We start from the raw sequence: 23,578 nt of genomic DNA, 5'->3' as shown, positions 1-23,578 counted from the left end.
GAAACCTGGAAGGAATATGGCCCCAAGAAAGCTGGGACTAAATTTAGGCTTTGAAATAGAGGGAAACTAACGACAAGACACATAAGAACCTAAAAGAGAAATTTAAAATTGCAGACAATTGAAAAGTTAATGGATAGAATTTATTTACTAAACAGATATAATTAAAAATAAACACTCTTGGGGATAGAGGAAACCCTAGACAATGCCACTTATAGTGGGGAAATTAGAAGCCTAGACAGAGAGATAAAATAACTACATTTTTCAGAAAAATATTATGGAAGAATATAATTGGGTTCCCTGAAGATAATAGTAGTGTTTGGGAGGAGAGGGAAACGTAATTATTTGGCCTTGCTGTAGCTGGACCTAGGGTAAATTAAAAGTGAATTAGCTAGGTGACTGTGAGGATGGAGGGAAATACATTTCAAAGAGAATAGCAAAAGCCAGAGGTTTATAATGTGTGATCCTGCATCAACAGCATCAGAACCACCTGGGAACATGGCAATAAAAATTCTTAATTTATGGTACCTAATGTAGACCCACTGAATCAGCTTTGAAAGCAGAGTCCCGGCATCTGTTTTAACAAGCCATCCCTGTGATTCTGACATTGCCTAACATTTGATTTCCACTGATACAAGCAAACACCTAAAAGCACTGAAGAACATCTGCCTCTCACAAACACTATATTTTAAACAATTACTTGCCTTTCAATATTGTGCATGGTTTAATTACATGCATTTTTAAATGTAATTTAATTTTTGAATACAAAATTCTCACAAAGAAAAATCCTGCATATGTGTGACATAAACCAAGAAATAAAATGTTGCCAGCATTCTGAGATCTGTTTCTCCCCTTTCTCAGTAAATATGCCCCAACAATAAAGACCAATTTGAATTTCGTAATTTTAGTTTTGTTTTCCCTCATTTACCTTTTATGTGGTTGGGGATTATGTAGTATATTCTCTATTATGTTTATACTATTTATATATGTAGCATGTTTGTGGGATTCATGTTGTGTTTAGCTTTAGCGATTATTTCTATGGTCCTGTGCTTTTTGACTGAATGAACATATCAAAATTAGTATCTGTTATAATGATGATAGACAGAATTTAGGTAATTTTCAGTCTGGAGTTATTATGAATGATGCTACCATAAGCTTTCTTACACTTGTCTCTTGTTCTTCTGTTAGGATGTACACATAAATATACATATGTGTGTGTGTGTGTGTGTGTGTGTATTTAGAGAGAGAGAGAGACTTTTTAGTCATGATTTATGTAGTTTTAAATGTTATTAAATAACACGTTATTTCCAAAATGATTGTTCCAACTTGCCCTCCTATTAGAAGTATATGATATTTCCTCTTGCTCCACAAGAACACATCACTCTGTGGGTCCCACATTTTTATTTTAGCTACTCTGGCAATTAAGTAGCAGTATTTTAAAATTTAATTTTATGTTTATTCATGATATTAAATGCTTTGCATGTTTATTGGGCATTTGCTTTTTTATATGCAAATGGTGTATTTTTCTTATTAAATTCTTTCCTCTTGAGTTTGAGTATGACTTATTCACAGATTTTCTAAAATTTTCAGTCTTAAAATGGATCCAGTATGGTTGTATTGATTGCTACACACCAATACTAATAAAATGTGGTTCCTCATATTTCACTTAAGAGTCTTCCATCTTAAGTCAGTCATGAGATTAGAATTAATGTATATTATAAGATATTTGTATCAAGTTACAATGACTTCCTGATATTAGATTGGAAGTTTTATTTATTTTCCATGCTCTAAAAATGTGCTACTCAGTATGGAACCACAAGCCATGTGATTATTGAGCTATTGACATTTAGCTATTTCAAAGTTAAGTATGCTATAAGCATAAAATACAGACATACATTGTTTTCTTATGCCTTGCTGTATTCACAGATATTTCAATTTCTACAAATTCAAAGATTGTGGCAACCTTGAGTCAAGCAATCTATCAGCACCACTTTTTCTAATGCCATGTGCTCATGTTGTGTCTCTGTCACATTTTGGTAATCCTCACAATATTTTAATATTTTCATTATTATATCTACATCGGGCTCTGTGACCACTGATCTTTGATGTTACCATTGTAATCATTGTGGAAGACCACCAACTGCATCCATATAATATGGCAAATTTAATACATAAATGTCCTGTGTGTTCTGATTGCTTCTGATGGACTATTCTGCTTTCTCTCCCACTCTTCTCATGTCTCTATATTCCCTGAAACACAACAATATTGAAATTAGACCAATTAATAGCACTAAAATGGCCTCTAAGTGTTTCAGTGAAAGGGAAAGTCACACATCTGTCAATATAAATGAGAATCTAGAAATAAAGGTAGTGAGGAAGTCATGTGGAAAGATCAGATAGCCAGAAACTAGGCCTCGTGTTCCAGACAGTTAGCTGAGTTGTGAATGCAAAGGAACAAGTCTTGAAGGAAATTAAGAGTGCCTACTATAGTAAATACCTGAATGTTAAGAAACCTAAACAGCCTTATTGTTGATATGAAGAAAGTTTAAGTGGTCTGAATAGAGGATCAAACCAGCCACAACATTTCCTCAAGCAAAAACCTAATCCAGAGCAGGACTCTAGGTCTCTTCAATCTACTAAGGCTGAGAAAGGTAAGGAAGGTATAGAAAAAAAAAAGTCTGAAGCTAGCAGAGATAGATTCATGAAGTTTATGGAAAGAAGCTGCTTCTATAACATAATAGTGCAATGTGAAGCAGGAATTCCTAATGTAGAAAGTGTGGTGAGTTATCCAGAAGATCTAGCTAACATCACTAATGAAGGTGGGTATGCCAAACAATGTATTTTCAATGTAGAAAAAAAAAACAGCCTATTATCAGAAGATGTTGCCACCTCGGACCTTTATAACTAGGGAGAAAAAGTCAATGCTGGCTTCAAATTTTCAAAGAACAGACTGCTTATCTTGCTAGGGGTTAATGCAGCTGGTGACTTTTAGCTGAAGCCAGTAATTCATTTTCCATTCCAAAAATCCTGGGGTCCTAAAGAAAGATGTTAAATTTACTCTGCCTGTCTTCTAGAAATGGATCAACAAAGCCTGAATGAACATACACCTGTTTACAGCATAGTTTAGTAAATATTTTAAGCCCACTATTGTGATCTACTGCTCACGAAAAATAATATATATTTCTTTCAACATATTACTGCTGAGTGACAATGCAACGAATCACCCAAGAGAGTGGATGGAGTTGAACAAGGAGATAAATGTTGTTTTCCCAACCGCAAACACAGTACCCATCTTGTAACCCATTGACAAAGGAGTATTTTTGCTATCAAGTCTTTTTATTTGAGAAATATTTTTTGTTATGCTATAGTTGCCATAGACAGTGTTTCCTCTGATGGATCTAGGCAAAATCAATTGAAAACTTTCTGGAAATAATTCACCATTCTAGAAATCATTAGGAATATTTGTGACTCATAAGAGGGGTTCAAAATGTCAACAATGACAGGAGTTTGGAGTAGTTCATTCCAACCTTCATGGATGACTTTGAGTGGCTTAAAATATCAGTAGAAGTAACTGCAAATGTAGTGGAACTAGCAAGAGTACTAGAATGAAAAGCGATGTGTAAAGAGGTGAATTAATTGCTGTCATTTCATGATAAAACTTTAATGGATGAAGATTGCTTCTTATGGATGAGCAAAGAAAGTGGTTTCTTCGTATATAATCTACTGTTGAGGATGCTGTGAACATTGTTGAAGTGACAACAAAATATTTAGATTACATAAACTCAGTTGATTAAACCAACTGCATGCTTTGAGAAGACAAACTTCAATTTTGAAACAATTTCTACTGTTGGTAAAATGCTCTCAAGTGGCATTGCATGCTTCAGAGAAATCTTACATGAAATGAAGAGTCAGTTGATGTGGAAAACATCATTGTTGTCTTATTTTAAGAAATTATCACGGCTTCACCAGTCTTTAGCAACCACCACCCTGATCCATCAGTGACCATAAAAATTGAGAAAAGACCTTCCATCAGCAAAAATATTAGAACTTGCTCAAGCCAAAACCTAATCCAGAGCAAGACTCTTCAATCTATAAAGGCTGAGAGACGTAAGGAAAGTATAGAAAAAAAGTTTGAAGCTAGCAGAGATAGATTTGTGAATGTTAGCATTTTCTAGCAATAACTTATTTGCAAATTAAGGCATGTACATTGTTTTCCTCAGATATAAATTTCTTGCACACTTAATAGATTATAGTATAGTGTAAACATACCTTTCATTGCATTGGGAAGCCATAACATTTATGTGACTTGCTTCAGCGTGATCCTCACTTATCTGAAACCCTACCTGCAATAGCTCCAAGATATGCCTGTACACACTTTACCACTTTGGTTTTCAAAAACTTAGCCTACAAAAAATTTAAAATATAATGTTAAAAATGTTTTATATTGATAATGTGTTATAAGAATTTTATTCTGGATATACTGAGGTACATTAAATGGGTTACTAAAAATCGATATTACTTGCTTTATTTTTAAAAAGTGATGACTAGAAAATTTAAAATTTCATGTGAAATATCACATTTCTCTTGAATGGAGCTGTTCTAGAACATAATGAACAAAATTGTACACATTTCACAGGTTGTAAAGAATCAAAATTTAGGCTTAACGTGTTTGTGGAGGTTCTTTGATTTTTTTTGATGAAATTTATGTTATTGGGATATTCAACCATTATAAATTTATTTACAAATAAATAAATATATTATATTTTAGATCTTTTAAATAATCAAGTTATAAGATTTCTATTTTAATATTCTTAATGATGGGTAGATATGTTCTCTCACTTTTCAAATAAGAACTACTAAAGGACTGATTGTTTTATTTGTTACTAAAGCTGCATGTTTGGGTTTATACATCCATAAGTTATAAATTTATATTTTATTCACCTTTCAGTAGTAGCTCTAGTCCAGAGAAAAAAAATGACTGTCATACTTTTTAACTTTTCTTTTGAATGTTTACTCTTTATATGTGTGGTTTATTTTCTCTTTTTTCTCATTCTCATGGAGAAATGACTAAATTTGCCTGTTATTGGTTATTGAGGTGCTTTTGGCCAGAGATTAGGGAAGCCCCTGATGGAAGCTTTAAGGCTTTGATGAAACATGAAAATAAAATTAAATGTAGATAAGTTTCACTGTCCAACCTAATTGGAGTTCACTAATTGTGAGCTTGAAGCCACGCTTTTAATGTTAATAACAGATCTTTTTTTTTAATTTCTTCTAAAAAGATGGGATACATGTGCAAAACTTGCAGCTTTGTTACATATGTGTATCTGTGCCATGGTGGTTTGCTGCACCTATTTACCCATCTTCTAAGTACCCTTCCCTGACCGCCACCCCTCAACAGACCCTCGTGTGTGTTATTCCCCTCTCAGTGTCCATGTGTTCTCAATGTTCAACTCTAACTTATGAATGAGAAGATGTAGTGTTTGTTTTTCTGTTCCTGTGTTAGTTTGCTGAGGATGATGGCCTTCAGCTTCACCTATGTCCCAGAAAAGGACATAATCTCATTTTTTATGGCTCCATAGTATTCTATGTTTTATATGTACCAAATTTGCTTTATCCAGTCTATCACTGATGGGCATTTGGATTGGTTCCATGTCTTTGCTATTGTAAATAGTGCTGAAATAAACATACATGTGCCTGTGTCTCTATAGAATAATAGGAATGCTTTTACACTGTTGGTGGGAATGTACATTAGTTCAACCATTGTAGAAGACAGTATGGCAATTCCTCAAGGATCTAGAACCAGAAATACCATTTGACAAGTCTTCTCTGCATTACTTTTTGTTTACATCATTTTGTTTTTGGTACTCAAAATTACTTTTCTAATTGGACATGTAGTTTCCCTACTAGGGATATTTGAATTTATCAAATAGGAACTTAGGCTGATATGTACAATGTAGTCTCATATTTATTAAATTTAAAAATGTGTTAAATAGGAACTTAGGCTCATATGTACAATGTAGCCTAACCTAAAATGGCACACTGAGATATGTAACATATGCATATTTTTCCAAAACTTATATCTCAAAGTCTAATTTGAGTTCTACCATGCCATTCTCATATTATAACACAGTACTTCTGGGATCCCTCTTTATTTCGGTCTCCTGCTTCATCAAATTAAGAGATGTGAATGGATTTATTTTAGGGACCATACATATTTGTTTCCCATGTGTTTTTTGTTGGTGGTGTTCTATGTATGATTTACATGTTTTTAGGAATTTTCTTGAATCCAGTATTGCAATTTGGGCTTCTTGCAGCCATTCCTCAAAATTTCTGACGCATAATGTAGAAATGGAATATTTCTAGACTATCCTTCTTATGCCTGTTACCTCACCTCTAATAGGCATAATAATAATATCTACTTTATAAAAATTGCTGCAGTATTACAAATAGAGGACTTAAAGCACTGTATGGTTCATTAAAGACATAAATGAAAAGCAATATAACAATCATTCTTATGCATTTACATGTAATCTATACTTTCATGCTACAGTAGTAGAGTTGAATAATTCAAGAGCCCACAAAGCCCACAAATAATTGGGCTGGCCCACAAAGCCCAAAATAATTATCATCTGCTTCTTTAGAGAAAATAAATTGGTGATCCATACAATAAAAGAATATATTGGGTTTTCATCTCTTTACAGTAAGTCATATACAATAAATTACCAGGATTACAAGAATATAATCCTAGTAATTTAAGTAGAAGAGTTGAGTGGTGATAGCCACACATTAGAAACTTAGCAAAGTTAGTATTTTTAACTGCTAAAACTTTATATCATGCATGGCCAAAACTGAATTAACAACAAGAGAATAACTACTTAAATGGTATTTGTTAAGGTATGTTTACAATAAAAACTTAAAAATAGAATTTTTGTTTATCTGAAATGCTAAAATAGCAACTTTTTATATAATTATTTTTACCACAGATGGATACTAACTGAGTATTTCCATCAAATGTTCTTTCTTCTTTTGGAGCAATTCTTTGTCTTGGCATACTCTTAAAAATGTAATCAAACATGGGTAAACAAGTTAGCTGTCTTTCTTCAGTTTTCTTGTATTTACTGTTTCTGATGCTTTTCAAGTCCTTGAACAGACCACCTAGCAACCATTTCTTTCTCTCCCCATAGGAATGAAAGGCAAATTATCCTCCTACTTAGTGATGTCTTTTTGTTGCCTATCCTTTGAGTGTAACAGCTTCATTCTTACAGGAAAGTAGATTAAAATGAACTTGAGTGAATAACTAACTGCAGTGCATTATTTTACACAGAATTGCTTCAGACACTTCTAATAACACTTCATTAGAGGACTGACCTAAAGGACTTACTGAAATTGTGATAAAACATAATGGTCTAAAGTAATCTTTCATTCATTTTGATTTCTTTACAGGTATATGCACCTTGTTAGGATAGCAGAGCTAGTTTGTTTTATAGAAGCCCCATTGTGATTTCTACTAAAATAAAAATTACTTAGATAATTTTAATAGGATTGCTGCTTAAATATCTTACTTCAAATTATTTGGGTTATGTATGTATAGTTGCACACATGTGTGTGTGAGATTGAGACTTTGTTGAATGAAAATGATGACTTTACTTAGAAAATTGTTTCTTTATCATGAACATCTTTTAATAAATAGCTATTTATTTATGCCACACTTACTATGAAAAAGGTACTATACTGTTATAGTAAACACACAGTATATATTTTTTGAATTTAGATAAACTTTTAAGCATTCTACTCCAAGAATATAGCCCTGTCTCATTTTTCTAATTTATTCTTTCTAGGATTCCAAATTCTATTGGGTTTTCATTCCCTTGAACAAGGTTTATTGAGCCTTTACCATAACTTTCATTATTTTTCCTAAGTCCTTGCGATGTCTTTCCCTTCCTGTGCAATTAAATTATATAGTCTGTCATTACTACCACTTTTTCACATCCTTAATTTCTTGCTCCTCTCTGATCACATTTTAACCCCCTGCAAAATTATAAAGCTGTTACATTTATGTTTACTTATTGTAAGGGTTATTGCTGAGTTTAAAATGAGGAAACTGAGGCCAGTATAAGAACAATTAAATGCCAATTTATTTAACTCCCGGGCAAAGTTCTGTGGTCCTGGGGAAAGGGGCCAGAGAAGTCGTGCCTGACTCCTCTTGGGCATGGGGTTTTATAGGGAGTGAAGACATTTGATTGGCTGTGGAGAAATAGGACGTGGACAGGGTGAGCTGCTATTGGTAGGTAGGCAGGATTTCCAGTGAGTGGGCTGTGCTATTGGGAAGGCTTTGGCGGGCCTTCTTTTAAATATTCGTGAGGTTTTCCTACGGTGGGCTAGGTACAAGTGCAGAGTTTAGTGTTGAGTGCAGATTCTGGTGCAGAGTGCAGAAGTGGGCATGTGTTGAGTACAGATTCTGGTGACGTAGTTTTCAGGTGTGGAGAGGGATGTGCATGTTCAAGCTCCCTGGGAGGCAACCGGCCTTATGCTTACTAACTTTTTTGCAGTACAACATATGTGGAACCATGCTACCTGGTCTCATATATTCACTAATTTCAAGAAATACATAAACACTGCCCATAAATTTTGGGAGGTTTTTCTAATATGTACCTTTTTTCTCTCAATATTCTAGGTAACCATTTCTTATATCTCTTCCTTACTCAAACTTTCACCCCTTTCATTATACGTCATTTTTGTCTTGCCTCATATTTTAGTAAACAGCAGGAACAACCATAAGATGAGGTCTCCAGGCTCTGCCTAGATTCCACCAGTTAACTTGATTCTTTGCCCATCTGTTTTTGTCTTTTCTCCTGTTATATTGATATCTCTTACCTGATGTTAATCCCCCTGCCTGTGGGCAGGATTCCATGTGTCATTCTATTTATAAATGTTAATCTAGAATATGTCCCCTTTCTTGCCTTCATTATCAATTTTCTTTGTCTCATCAATCATCCCATCTGTTCACAAACATCATCTGACAACCTGTAAGACTTCCTTAGTTGCTGCTTCATACCACTGTACTTCATAAAACTCAAAAGAGATATCTGGACCAATGCTTCACAAATTGTTATTTACATATGAATCATTTGGAAATCTTGGTTAAATCAGATTCTTCTTCAGTGGGTCTGGAGTGCATTTCTAATGAGAAACCAAGTGAAATCTTGATTCTGTTGGTTCATAGACCATCCTCTGAACAGAAGGGAATAATATATTGCCTCTTTCAATGTTTACTCTTCTCATTTCCTCTTCCACTATACCATAGAAACAGTTCTACTGATGTTTATTAAATCCCCATAGCTAAATTTAATCTTTAACTCATTCAGTCTAATTCTTCATCTTTTATAAGCCATTAGTGGTATTTGACATATTTTGTAATTTTGAAACATCACACTCTTGCTTCTCCTATGTCCCCGCTTTATTGGTTGTTCTTTCCTAGTAACTTTGTAGGTACCTTCCCATCTTTATATTTTCTATACATTGAAGTGCACATGAAATTTAAATATCAAAGCTGTCATCTCTCTTTTGATTTTTTCCCTGGAGGATCATACCTGCTCTCTTGGCTCTTAAGTACTATCCATATACAAGCAAATCTCAAATGTATATCTTCAGTTCAGACCTCACCCCTAAAACTTGAGATCACTGTAATTAACTGCCTAAAAACCAACCTCACTTGGATGTGTAACAAGTATCTTGATATCAACGTATCTAAAAGTGATTCTTATTTCTTCACTCAAATTCTTATTTCCTATCTTAGAAAAGACTAATCCTTTCTTTCTGATTACTTACATTAAATGAAACACACACATACACACACACAAAGATTAACTCTTCCTTTACCCTTTCCTTCACTTTTAAATTCATCAACAAATCTAGCCAATTTTATTTTCTCCATATATTTAGAGCTTGAGGTTTTCTCACTGTCTCCTTCAGTAACATCCTAATCCAGTCTCCATAATTATGTTACTTAAATGCTGCAATAGTCTAAAATCTTGTTTCTCTGCTTTTCTTCTTGGACATTTACAGGCTACTTGTAAAGAAATATTTTGAAAATGTAAAATCATGCCACTATTTAGAACAAAATGCTCCACAATCTTTCCATAGAATCTAAAAGCAGTAAATGCCAGAATTCCTGAAATAGATTATTACATCCTCCTCTGAGCTCATCTCCATACCCATCCACCTGTTGACTCAGTCTCTTAGCTTTCATCTGCTTCTTGAATACCCAAGCATGTACTCAACTCCAAGTCTTTACATTTGCTGTTTTCTCTGTTGATATGATCTTTGTTTATTCATTTACTTGTTTGTTCAACAAGTATTTATTGAGAATCTATTGTGGGGTAGCAGTATTTTATTTGCTTGTGATAAATCAGCCAACAAAACAAATGGAATTACCTGACAAGGTAGAGCTTGTATTTGAATGAAAGCAACAAATTATAGACATAAATCCTCATATAATATATTGTTTTAGAACATTTTCTTAGCTGAAAAATGCAAATACAGCAAGATGAGGGAAGCTGGTGTTCAAATTATTCTTAACCAAGGTATCCAGGACTCATTTCTTTATATCTATAAATCTCAGGTATTCCTTCCATCCTTGAGTTCTTTGACCATGCTACAAAATGTACCCTCTCTCTTCAGAACTCTTTTTCTTAGAAATCCTTTTACTTGTTTATTTATCTTCATGACATTTACTACCAGTAAACATACTATATAGTTATGTGATTATATGTATTTTAAATGTGTTCTATTTTCTTGTAAAGTCATGACTTCATGAGGTCAATATCTATTTTGTATATTGCTATAATCAAGTTTGTAGAGCATTTCTTGACACATAATCAATTCATTAGATACATTATTCTAAATTAATTAAAGTATTACTTTAATTGCTTCATAGTTGTGATGAAGAATATTTTGAAAAAGTCTGATATCTTAATTAATTTGGTGTCTAAGAATATATTATTATTTTCTTTTTATCAAACATCCCATTAAAATAAACTAGTATGATTAAGCATAACATGGAGACCATTATCAAACTTTTTATTCAGTAATTCTGGGGAAATTGAGGAGTAATGGGATCAAGCAAATTAAAAAGCCAAGGCATAGGAAATCACAGTTAAAAATGTGCACAAAAAAATGCTTTCACCTCAGAAAAAGAAGTTCTTCCTATTTTGAAATCTTGCAGTCAGACTTATAAGAATGGATCACTGCAAGAGCTCTTAGATATGGCACTAAGCACAGTTAATAAAAGAAATGAAAAAAATAAATCAGAGTTCATAAAAATAAAATATTTTTTTCTAGAAATAACATATTAAGAAGATTAAAAGACAAACTACAGACTTGCAAATCACATGTGTCAGAAAGGAATCAAATATAGATGACAGAAAGTCATCTCAAACCTCAGTAGTACAAAAATCCAAAAATCTTGATAAATAATAGAGAAAAAATACAAGGAGAAAATTTATTGAAGAAGCTATAAGGATAGCAAATAAGTACATGAAAAGATGTTCAGTGTCACTGAACATGAGATAAATGCCAATTGAGGCTACAATAATATGTTGCTACACACCTTTAAAATAGCTAAAATAAAAAAACTAATGATAACACCAAATGCTGATGCATATGAGGAGTAACTAAATCTCTTATGCATTGCTGTGGAAAATGTAAACTAGTGCAGCCACTCTGGAAAACAATTTGACAGTTTCTTAAAAACCATACATGCCCTAACCATATGACCCAGAAAATCCTAGTAGAATAAAAATTTACTTTCTTTTTTTTTTTCTTTTTTTTTTTATTGCATTTTAGGTTTTGGGGTACATGTGCAGAGCATGCAATACAGTTGCATAGGTACACACAGGGCAGTGTGTTTGGTTTGCTTTCTCCCCTTCACCCACATTTGGTATTTCTCCCCTGGCAATCCCTCCCCACCTCCCCCTCCCACTGGCCCTCCCCTTTTCCCCCTATAGACCCCAGTGTTTAGTACTCCCCTCTCTGTGTCCATGTGTTCTCATTTTTCATCACCCGCCTATGAGTGAGAATATGCGGTGTTTCATTTTCTGTTCTTGTGTCAGTTTGCTGAGAATGATGTTCTCCAGATTCATCCATGTCCCTATAAACGACGCGAACTCATCATTTCTGATTGCTGCATAATATTCCATGGTGTATATGTGCCACATTTTCCCAATGCAATCTATCATTGATGGGCATTTGGGTTGATTCCAGGTCTTTGCTATTGTAAACAGTGCTGCACTTTCACACTAGCTTCTATTTTAATATTCCTGGTAGCTTTATTTGTATCTTAGTCAGTTGAGGCTACTATAACATATTAACACAAATTAAATGGCTTAAACATTTATTTCTCACAGTCCTGGAGACTGGGCAATAGAGATCGAGGTTCCAGAAGATCTGTATTTTGGTAAAGCCTACTTCCTGGTTTGTAAATAGCTGTGTTTTTGTTGTATCCTCACACGGTAAAGAGCTAAGAGAGGGAGAACAAGCTATCTGATTCTTAGAAGGGTACTAATCCTATACATGAGAGTTCCACTGTCATAATCTAATTATATCCCAAAATTCTCACTCCAAATCTATTATTTTGAGACTTAGGTTTCAACATAATATGTGGAGCATACAAACATTCAGTCCATAACAATTTGTAATAGTAAAAAACTGGAAACAATGAAAGTGTCCTATAATAATTGAATGGTTAAGCAAGGTGCCATACATTCATACCAGAAATTACTATTCACCAGTTATCGAAAAAAGAGGACCCATTGGTGCACACAAGAGCTTTAATGTATCTCAAGGGCATTATAGTAAGAGGGGAAAAAAGACAATTTCAAAAAGTTAAATATTATATAGTTTTATTTAAAGGACACTCTCAAAAGAGTTAAACTATAGAGGTGGAGAAAATTTATGGCTGTCAGTGATTAGGAAATGGTAGAGGGCAGAGAAGTAAAACTATAATGGAGTCACATGAGGGAGATCTTTGTCATCATGGAATAGTTCGTATTTTTATAGTGCTGATTACCTGAATCTATGCATGTGATGAAATGACATAGAATTATACCTAAACATTATGCTAATGCCAATTTTCTAGTTTGATATAGTGTTATAGTTATGCAAGACGTAAACATACCCAGGACTTCCTGGTATTATCTTTGCAATTTTCTATGAATCTAATACTATTTCAAAATAAAATGTGAAAAATCACACATTTCACTGTTTACTATTTTACCCAGGGGATTACTTTGGAAACTGCCATGACAAATATATATACATGATATATGTATACATTGGGAGAATTTTGTTTGTAGAAGCAAGCAAATAAATTGTATTTGTTTTTGTATATTTTAATATTCAACATATGCTGTTGAACAGCATAATATTTTATCTGAAAATAGAAATATTGGTCTAGTACTAACAATCAAATGGTATTTGAGTCTTCAAGTTTTTTGTACAGAATTAATCTGGATATGTGTTGTTGTGAAAAGACCATGGAATTATTATGGGATTAGGTGGTGTGTACATTCTTTATTGTCAACCTTCCATTAATTAACAAGATGTGTGACATGGCAGATTGCTTAACCTCTAGAAAAATTAGTTTCTTTTAAATAAAAGAAAATGAAAATATAAAACTCATTTATTATACTTAACATTATATTCTCCATGTATATCCTTGTCACAAATCGCAGGATTTCATTCTTTTATATGGCTGAACAGTATACTATTGTGTATGTATTTTACATTTTCTTTATCCATTTGTCCATTGTTGAACACTTAGGTTGATTCCATTTTTTGCCGGTTGTAAATCATGCTGCAATAAACAGGGGTACAAATATGTCTTTGGTATGCTGACTTCTGTTCCTTTTGGAGATGTGCATTATGTTAATTGAAATGGGCGAGACACAGAAACACAAATACTGCATGATCTCACTCATGAGTGAAATTTTTAAAAAGTCTAATATCATAGAAGTTGATAGTTGAACAGTGGTTCTAGAGACTGGGGAGGGGAGGGAAGAGAAAAAAATGGGTGGAAGTTGGTCAACAGGTACAGTTACAATGAAATAAGAAGAGGATGTTTTGCTGCTTTATTGCATAATAGAGTGACTATGGTTAAGAAGTAAGGTGCTATATATTATAAAATAGCTAGAAGAGATGATTTTGAATGTTCTTGCCACAAATAAATAATAAAGGCACGAGGTTGTAGATATATTAACTCCCCCAATTAGATCATTATACTATATGGATATGTTTCAAAATGTCAAATTAAACTCAATAAATATGTACCATTATAATGTGTCAACTAAAACCAAACTGGGTAATAATAGACCTTTATAAATTTCAGGTTTGTTAAGAATTTTATTAAATCTTCATGGATGTAAGTATTATAGAAATGTCAAGAATTGCTTACTTATAAGGTAATATCATTCAAACAATTTTCACTATAATTTTAATTAATATTTATGTCTAATTAGGTACCATTAAATATCTAATTAAATATCAATATTTGATTATTTTAAGGGAAAGCATTATGTTAATGTATCATAACATGGAGAAATACATATTTACTCTTTGATCAAAATAAATACTTACATATTAATAAATATCTACAAATTAAAGGTTGGGTTGTTTTCAAATAATAGTGTCAATGGTGTGGTCGCTGAACATTTTATGCTACCTTTATGCCTTTCTCTTTTAGACACTGACACACAATTCCCAAAATGTAAATAAATTAATATTCTATTATCTAAGCAATGTTTCCTGGCAAGTAAGTTGTCACTACCTAACTTAATATTTTGTAGATAAGTATTTCTTGATGCTTCTGTTCACATAGTAATAAATAAGTTTGATATAAGATATTTTTCCAATAAATATGTTATTTACTAATAAGCCTTGAACTATGTAGAAATTGGATGAAAATGTTTATAAACTTGAAATATAAATACCTTAATTTTTGAAGTCCAAGTATATCATTTTTAGCTGGGAGTCAGATAGCTCCCTTTTCAGTTTTTTCTAAGTTTTTTCAATTGTCCAAAGCCTTTCTCAAGGTAAGAGTAATAAAAGAGTAAATTTTGCTATCAAAATCTAAGCATTCACAGGAATGGCAAGACCTGTCAGCCTACTACTGCAGTTACGTTTTAATGCCCCTATGGTGTGCCTAATGACAGCATGCTGAACAGATTGGCAAGTGTTTTTTAACTGTGAAGTGAAACATCTGCTGATCCCGATTCTGTAAAAGCTGCAGTGGTTCCTTCAGGCTTAAGCCTTAATATTCCTAGTTTGTTAACTCCATTCACATGATCTTAGTAGAGCAGAGACTAGGGGGAGGCTAGTGACTTGCCTAGGAAGTAAAGTTCAAGGGGGCACTTGCTTTCACATTTCTTCTAGTCCCAATACTCACTGTAGAACTCTGCTGTTGATAGACAGTGTATAAACAAATAGGCATGGCAAGAAAATTCATCTTAATAAATATAAAGGAATACAAATCATCATATGCGTTCCTCAACCCTTACAAAACTAAATTAGAAATCAGCAACAGAATTGTTGGTGGAAATCTCCACATATCTGGAAATTATTAGAAACAACAAATTTCTCAAATAACCTGAGAATAAAGAAGAAAAAATTACTATGGGACTATATGAAAAATTATGAAATGTAGCTAAAACACTGCTTAGAGGGGAGTTTATGGTTCTATGTTTCTACACCAGAAAAAGAACTCTCAAATCAATATTTTTAGCTTCAACCTTAAACAAATGGGGGAAAAAAAAACACATTAAATGCAAAGCATACAAACAAAAGAGAATAGTTTGCACGGAAATCATTAAAACTTCTTAGAGAAAATCAATGAAACAAAAAATTGATTTTTGAGAAAAACAAAATGGACAAATCTTTAGTCAGAATGAACAAGGAAAAAATACAAGGAAAGACACAAGTAAATAAAACCTGCATTGAAAGTGGGGACTCATTAATGACCACTCAAAATTTAAATGGTTATTAAGAGATATTGTGAACAAAATTAGGCCCAGAAATGTGACTGCTTAGAAGAAATAAATTCCTAAATATATATAAATTACCAACAGTACCTCAAGAAGAAATACAGAGTCCGTATAGATCTGCCAAATACTTAAGAGATTAGTACCAATCTTCACCAACTGTCACTAATCTCTTTTAAAAAGAGAAATGGAAAAAAAGAAGAGAAAGGAACACTTCTGAAGTCATGTTATCAGGCCACTATCATTACCCTCATATCAAAACCAAAGGCAAAGTTGCCACAAGAAAACTATCAATATCATTTGTGAATAAAGATAAAAAATCTCTACCAAAATATAAACAAATTGAATCCAATAACACATAAAAATATTTTTTTCTGTTCTGATAAAGTAGTTTTTCCCAGGAATTCAATATAAGTTTAATATCTGAAAATCAATTAATCTAATATACCATAGTTATAATAAAGGACAATGGCTATTTAATCATCTCAATAGTTGCAGGAAAAGCATAACACAAAATCTAACACCCATTCAATATAAAGACTCTCAACAAATTAGAAAGAGAAAAACAGTCTCTCAGCCTGATAAAAAGCATCTATGACAAATGTCCAGCGAACATCATACTAAAGCTTTTCCCTGAAGAATTGGAAACAAGACAATGATATCTACTTTCACCACTTCTATTTGACATTGGAACATAGCAGGTTCCAGACTATTTGCTAAACACACACACACACACACACACACACGCACACACACACACACAAACACACACAAACACAAAGACACATTGGTTGAAAGGAAAGCAGTAAAACTGTCTTTATTCACAAATGACATGGTCTAATATGTAAAAAACCCTAAGAAATCATCAAAGTAACTACTAGCACTAATAACTGGGTTTATAAAGTTTTCAGAATACAAGTTAAAATATGCAAGTCATTTGCATTTCTATATATTAAAAACAGTATTTCAAAAATAAATTTAAGAAAGCAATTCTAGTTATAATACCAACACAATGCTTAGATATTAATTTAACAAATAAATGCAAAACCTTAACTAGAAGCTACGCAGCAATGCTCAGAGAAATGCAAGAATAGCCAAAGAAATGGAGATCTATTACATATTCATTGATTGGAATTCAATCTTGCTAGGATGGAAATTTTTCCCAATTTATCTATTGATTTAATGAAATGCATAATAATATTCTAGCAGGCTTTTGTGTAGAAATTGATGAGCTCATAGAAAAATTTATATGAAACTACAAAAAGAATCCATACAGTAGCAAAATGATTTTTGAAAAAAGAGAAGGAAAGGTTGAATGACTACCCAATTTCAAAATCTACCATTTAGCTATATGCATTATGTGTTTGTCTGGTCAGTGGGTTATTGCACATAAAAACACATATAAATCAGGAAAAAATAATTGACAGCCAGAAATCAACTTTCATATTTATCATAGGTGAGTTTAACTTAACAGTCATTACAAAATTAAACAGATGAGGAAAGGAGAGTCTTAACAAAGTGTCATAACATTTGTATATCTATATGTATATGTGAAACATACAAGTTAAATTATTATTCTACACCATATTAAAAAAACTTAAATGAATTGGGAATCTAAATGTAGGAGCTAAAATTATAAAACATCTAATAAAATATATTAAAATGTCTTCATGATCTTGGGTTAGGCAAAGAATTATTAGACACCAATTTTATGACACCAAAATATATGATATAAAAATGACAAAATGGACTTGGTCAAATCAGGGAAATGTTGATAAATTGGAGTTTATGAAATAAAAACTTTTGCTATCCAACTGTCAACAAGTGTGAAAATGGGAAGGCTAGGCAAGGAGAAAATATTTTTAAGTCACATATGTTATAAAGGACTTTTATTCATTATATACCAAAAACCCACTAAAAGAATGCTCTCAATCATGAGAAAGCTAATAAAACAATTTGAAAGTAGTTAATATATTTAAATAGACATTTCATTTGAGAAGGTACACAAATGATTAATACACATATAAGGAGGTGCTCAAAATAATTAGTCATTAGGGAATGGAAATTGAATCCACAGTGAGATACCATTTATACATTCACTAGAATGACTATTATAGAGAAGACAGGCCATATCAAATGTTGGCAAGAATGTGGAGAAACAGAAATCTGACACATTACTGCTGGGAATGTTAACATGGCACAGCTACTTTGAAAAACAGTTTAGCAGTTTCCTAAAATGTTAAACATGAATTTTCCATAAAACCCAGCAATTCTACTCCTGGGAATCTGTTCAAGAAATATAAAAATGTATATCCCCTCAAATAATTGTATATGAATTCATGATTCATGAGAAAAATAGTGAAAACAGATGTCCACCAAAGGATGAATGCATTAACAAAATGTTACATATATTGTGAATTACTCTTTACCAAGTACTGATACATGATGCAACATGAAAATTCTTTAAAAACGTTGCTATTCAAAAGAAGCCATTCAGAAAAGACTGCATACTCCACAACACCTTTCGAATGAAATGCCTGGAACTGGACTCAGGAACAAAGACTGACTGCAAAAGAGCTCTTCTTAGGGTAATGGAATTGTGCAAAAACTGGATTGTGATGATGCTTGAGTAACTCTCTATATTTGTAAAAGTTATTGAATTGTAGAATTGTAGTGAATGAATTTTATAATATATAACTTATACTGCAATAAATTTGTTAAAGAAAATAAGTTCATAAATTCTAGAGAAATTTTCTGGAATGAGTTTTAATACATGTGTGTGTTCATTTTGTCTTTTCTTCCTTCCTTTTCCTTCTTGTGTATGATTTTTTTTTAAAGGTCCATTTTGTGAAGTGTCAACAAAACCTTGCGTCTCTCTGCTTTGTTGGAAAAGAGGAATTTGCCCAAATAGCAGCTCTGCTTACACTTGTGAATGCCCAAAAAGATCTCCCAGTCAAAATGATGAAATTGATGTCAATGACTGTTCATTAATACCATGTCAGAATGGCACTGACTGCATCAAAATATCAAATGTAAGTTTCAATCTAACATACAGATGAGTAGTTTTCACTTTTTTTTTTTACTATTAGCAAGCAACATGAAAAGAATAAATAATCAAAGTTCTTATTAAGATGGTTTAATTTTTTTATTATACTTTAAGTTCTGGGGTACATGTGCAGTTCTTGCAGGATTGTAACATAGGTACACTCATGCCAAGATGGTTTTCCATCTCCATCCCCACATCACCTGCATTAGGTATTTCTCCAAATGTTATTCTTCCTAATTTCCCCACCCCCTGCTATCCTTCCCCTAGCCCCTCACCCCCAACAGACCCCAATGTGTGATGTTCCCCTCCCTGTGTCCATGTGATCTCAGTGTTCAACACTCACTTATATATGAGAATATGCAGTGTTGGGCTTTCTGTTCTTGTGTTAGTTTGCTGAGAATGATGGTTTCCAGCTTTATCCATGTCCCTGCAAAAGACATGATCTCATTTTTTCTATGTCTATATAGTATTCCATGGTGTATATGTGCCACATTTTCTTTATCCAGTCTGTCATTGATGTGCATTTAGGTTGGTTCCAAGTCTTTGCTATTGTAAACAGAATAAATGAACAAAGTTTTTATTAAGATAGTTTAATTTTTAAACTCAGAAAAAAAGTAAGAAATATCGACTTACTTTAATTTTTCCTATCTATGTAAAAAAAAATTTGCTCTTCCATCATTATTCTCCCTTTTAAAATAATATAAATTTGTACTCTCTTCATTTTTACTTATTGCTTTAATTTTTTATCTTTTAGTTATTTAATATTGTTTAACTTTTCCACTTAACATTTGAATAAATAAAGGTAGGAAATAATTTGTTAGCTGTTTTGATGAATTACTATCTTTTCATTTTAGATTCATATTTGTTACTAACTCTTTAAAACCTTTATTTTTCCAACCTCCTAAACTTTTTGTTACTAACATGCTGAAATTTGTTCCCTAGAGAACTGTCCATTTTATTTAAAAAGTTGCTGAACTTTTGTTGAGAATAATTAATTAAATTATATAGAACATAATATACAGATAAAAGCTTATAAAATAACATTTTTTACTCCGCCTAAAGATTCTTCTACAATTCTAAGATTTGTTACCAATGTACAATACATTAGATCCTAATATTGGGATATACAAGGGCAAAGAGCAATAATACATGTTTCGTCTACAAATCAGAAAACTATCATTGTAGTAGGCAGACTGTGCCCCTCATCCTCCACCAAAAAGTAAAATAAAAATAAAATAAATAAACACGTCCATGCCCTAATCCTGAGAATATGTGCATATGTTATGTTACCTAGCAGGAGGAAATTAAGATTGCAAATGAAATAAAAGCTACTAATCAATTGATGTTATCCTTGATTGTTTGGGTGGATACAGTGTAATCACAAGAGTTCTTTAAAAAATAAAAGAGAAATAGAAGGATCAGAGTGCACAGGGGATTTGATGATGTTATGAGGCTGGTTTTAAAGACGGAAGAAGGGGCCATAAATGAAAAAACGAATGCAGCCTCTGGAAGAATAGAGCCCGCAGAAAGGACACAGCAGAAATATCTCGGTTTTAGACTTCTGAAATTTTTCAGACTTATGACCTCAGGAACTCTAAGATAATGAATTTTTGTTCCTATAAACTACTAAGTTTGCAATAATTTGCTATATAAATTAAAAGTTGTTATATAAATAGAAAACTAATACAATAATTTATCAAGAACTATTATCATTTAAAATATTTCGGTTTTAAACTTGGCAATAATGAACAATTAAACACATTCTATAACTTTACTAGTTAAATGAATTTTTTTTTTTTTTTGAGACGGAGTTTCGCTCTTGTTACCCAGGCTGGAGTGCAATGGCGCGACCTCGGCTCACTGCAACTTCCGCCTCCTGGGTTCAGGCAATTCTCCTGCCTCAGCCTCCTGAGTAGGTGGGATTACAGGCACACCCCACTGTGCCCAGCTAATTTTTTTTTTTTTTTTTTTTGCATTTTTAGTAGAGACGGGGTTTCACCATGTTGACCAGGATGGTCTCGATTTCTTGACCTCATGATCCACCCGCCTCGGCCTCCCAAAGTGCTGGAATTACAGGCTTGAGCCACTGCGCCCGGCCAAATGAATCTTAATATAAGAAGCAACCTTTAGTGGATATGTGATTAACTGTTAATTCATAGAAGTACTTTAATTCCATTTTGCTTACTTCTCTATTATTTATTATTGTATTTGAAGGAATGATTTTGTAGATACATGAGTTAGAAGGTGGTACATTTTATCATTTGTACCACTACTATGTACCACCTTGGGCAAGCTATATATTTCTTTCAACATTAGTTTTGGGTTAAATTAAATAAATTTGATTGGATTTCATGAGAAAAAAAAAATTATCAATTTTAAGTATATGGACTTTTCACTTTGGAATCACTTAATAAATTTTGTTCAGTTAAATATGATAATGAAAATCATGATAATGATGATGGTGATGATAATGATAATAAAGAAAAAAGAGAGGAAAAAAGGAGGACAAAAAGAGGAAGAAATATGATGACTAAGGCGTATTTCCAATGCAGGTGAAATTAACTTGCTCATCAAATTTAATTTCATTTTGTTTTTACCTGCCCATAGATGCATGGACTTATTTCATGTTCAAATGGTTTATTTTCTGTGGTTGGAAAATGGCAGCTTAAAATAATTTTTTTCTTATTATAACTTATGGTTCTGTGAGCTGACTTGTCTCAGCTAGGACATTGTTTAGAGTCCCTCTGAGGTTGCTATCAGAAAGTGTATAGAGTGGGACTTCATCTTAATGTTGCCTCTTAGCTGGGCCCTTAACTGGGCCTATCTGTCACAATCCCGAACATGATTTCTTTATGTGGCCTGAGCTTCTTGAGAGTATGGTGGCTGGGTTCAAAAAGCAAGCAGCCTGAGATAATTAGGCAGAATTTTTATGGCCTTTTGAAGCATCATTGTCTCTTTGATCACATTCAAGAGGAAGGGAATATAGTCCCTGATTCTTAATGGAGGAGCTTTGACTTCACATAGCGGGATTAGTGTGTGAGATAGAGGTGGTGTTGTGACACTTTGGAAAATAGAATCTGCCAAATTGCTGACAGAGAATTTCTACTCCAAGTTCATGACAATAATTTTCACCCCTCTCTAAGTAAGACCCATTCATTGTCTTTGAAATATCCAAAATACTTTGTAAAAATATGTGTTTAATCTTTTCTAGGATGTTATGTGCATCTGTTCACCAATATTTACAGACATCCTTTGTAGGAGCATTCAAACGTCATATGAATCATTCCCTTTGAAGAATACCACTATATGTAAGAAATGTGAGAAAGAGTATCATTGCAGGTATAATTTTCTGTTTATTTTTAATATAAGATAGATTTTTAAATCATGTGAATAAAATTATGATGTTCTGGTTTTAACCTTGACATTTACTTAATGGTATATAATATTCCATTTTAAGTTAGTAGATTTTTTTTGCATGTTTTGGGTTAACAGTTGTGGTATTAATTTAAAATAGATATTTGAGAAATTCACAAAAACAATTTTAGTGTGCAGTTACAAAATGAATATTTTGTTTCATAATAGATGTTTTAATATAATCAAATAATATTAGAAGGTCTAGAAAGAAAAGAGAGACACATGTCTCCTCAGTATTATTTCTGTTATACATGTATAATATTGAAATACTTTAAAAGAATAGCATAACTATTTCTTCCTGTAATTCACAGACTTCAGCAGATAGATATTAGTTAGGGTCTTTAGGCGGACTTTTAGAAAATCATTCTTTCTTTAAGTAATAATTTCCCGCAAATTACTCACTTGTAAATGGCAGAAGTGACCCAAATATCTGGGCATATAATTTGGTCAATTTTAAATAGCTTTATAGACATTTTCTCACACCATTAAGAAATACAATTTGTACTCTTCACACTTGCTTGACTTTTATCTGGCTGGTTAAAGTAAATTCTGTTGGGCATTATTGAAAAGCAGTAAGGAGCCTCAAAATTTTAGAATATTTATAAAAGCAGAAAATTAAAATGTGGGGTACAGAATATCCTTGAAACACACTGAAAAGAAACTTGGAATATGTGTCCACATCACACTGTATGATAATCTGTTTCAAAGGAGTTCAAATTTAAGTTTTTTTTTTTAAATTAACCTTTTGAAATGTGACTTTTTCAAAAGAAGTTAAAAGAAACCTCATCATCATATCAAGATATTGAAATCTCTAACTCATTTAGTTAAATTTATGCATGCCTTCAATCGTGTATTAATTCTTCAATAAGCCTAAATGCTATCCCTTTAAAAATATTTACTTTTTAATTTACAATTCTATTTCTATGCCTTAATGTGGTAGTATATTTGTGAATGTACTTCGAGAAGTGCTCAACTTAAAAAAATTGATAAATATCCTCTTCAAACTTACCACTGATAAAAAAATATGCTAACTCGGACTCAGGTGATATAATGGAGATATAATCAATATTAAGTATGAAGTTGAAGCAAT

General features: G+C 32.5%; 1 protein-coding gene across 1 annotated transcript in view; it reads left to right on the top strand.

Annotated features, from left to right (window-relative positions):
- Positions 1 to 23,578, top strand: part of EYS (EGF-like photoreceptor maintenance factor) — a 1,911,700-nt gene that overhangs the window by 83,464 nt on the left and 1,804,658 nt on the right. The window contains exons 3-4 of the mRNA XM_035296026.3: positions 18,867 to 19,060; positions 22,286 to 22,413. Of these exons, the coding sequence (XP_035151917.3) occupies positions 18,867 to 19,060; positions 22,286 to 22,413 (322 nt within the window). The remainder of the gene's footprint in view (positions 1 to 18,866; positions 19,061 to 22,285; positions 22,414 to 23,578) is intronic.

This window comes from Callithrix jacchus, chromosome 4 (genome assembly GCF_049354715.1).
Source record: "Callithrix jacchus isolate 240 chromosome 4, calJac240_pri, whole genome shotgun sequence".
NCBI lineage: Eukaryota > Metazoa > Chordata > Mammalia > Primates > Cebidae > Callithrix > Callithrix jacchus.
This window is presented reverse-complemented; position numbering and strand designations above follow the sequence as displayed.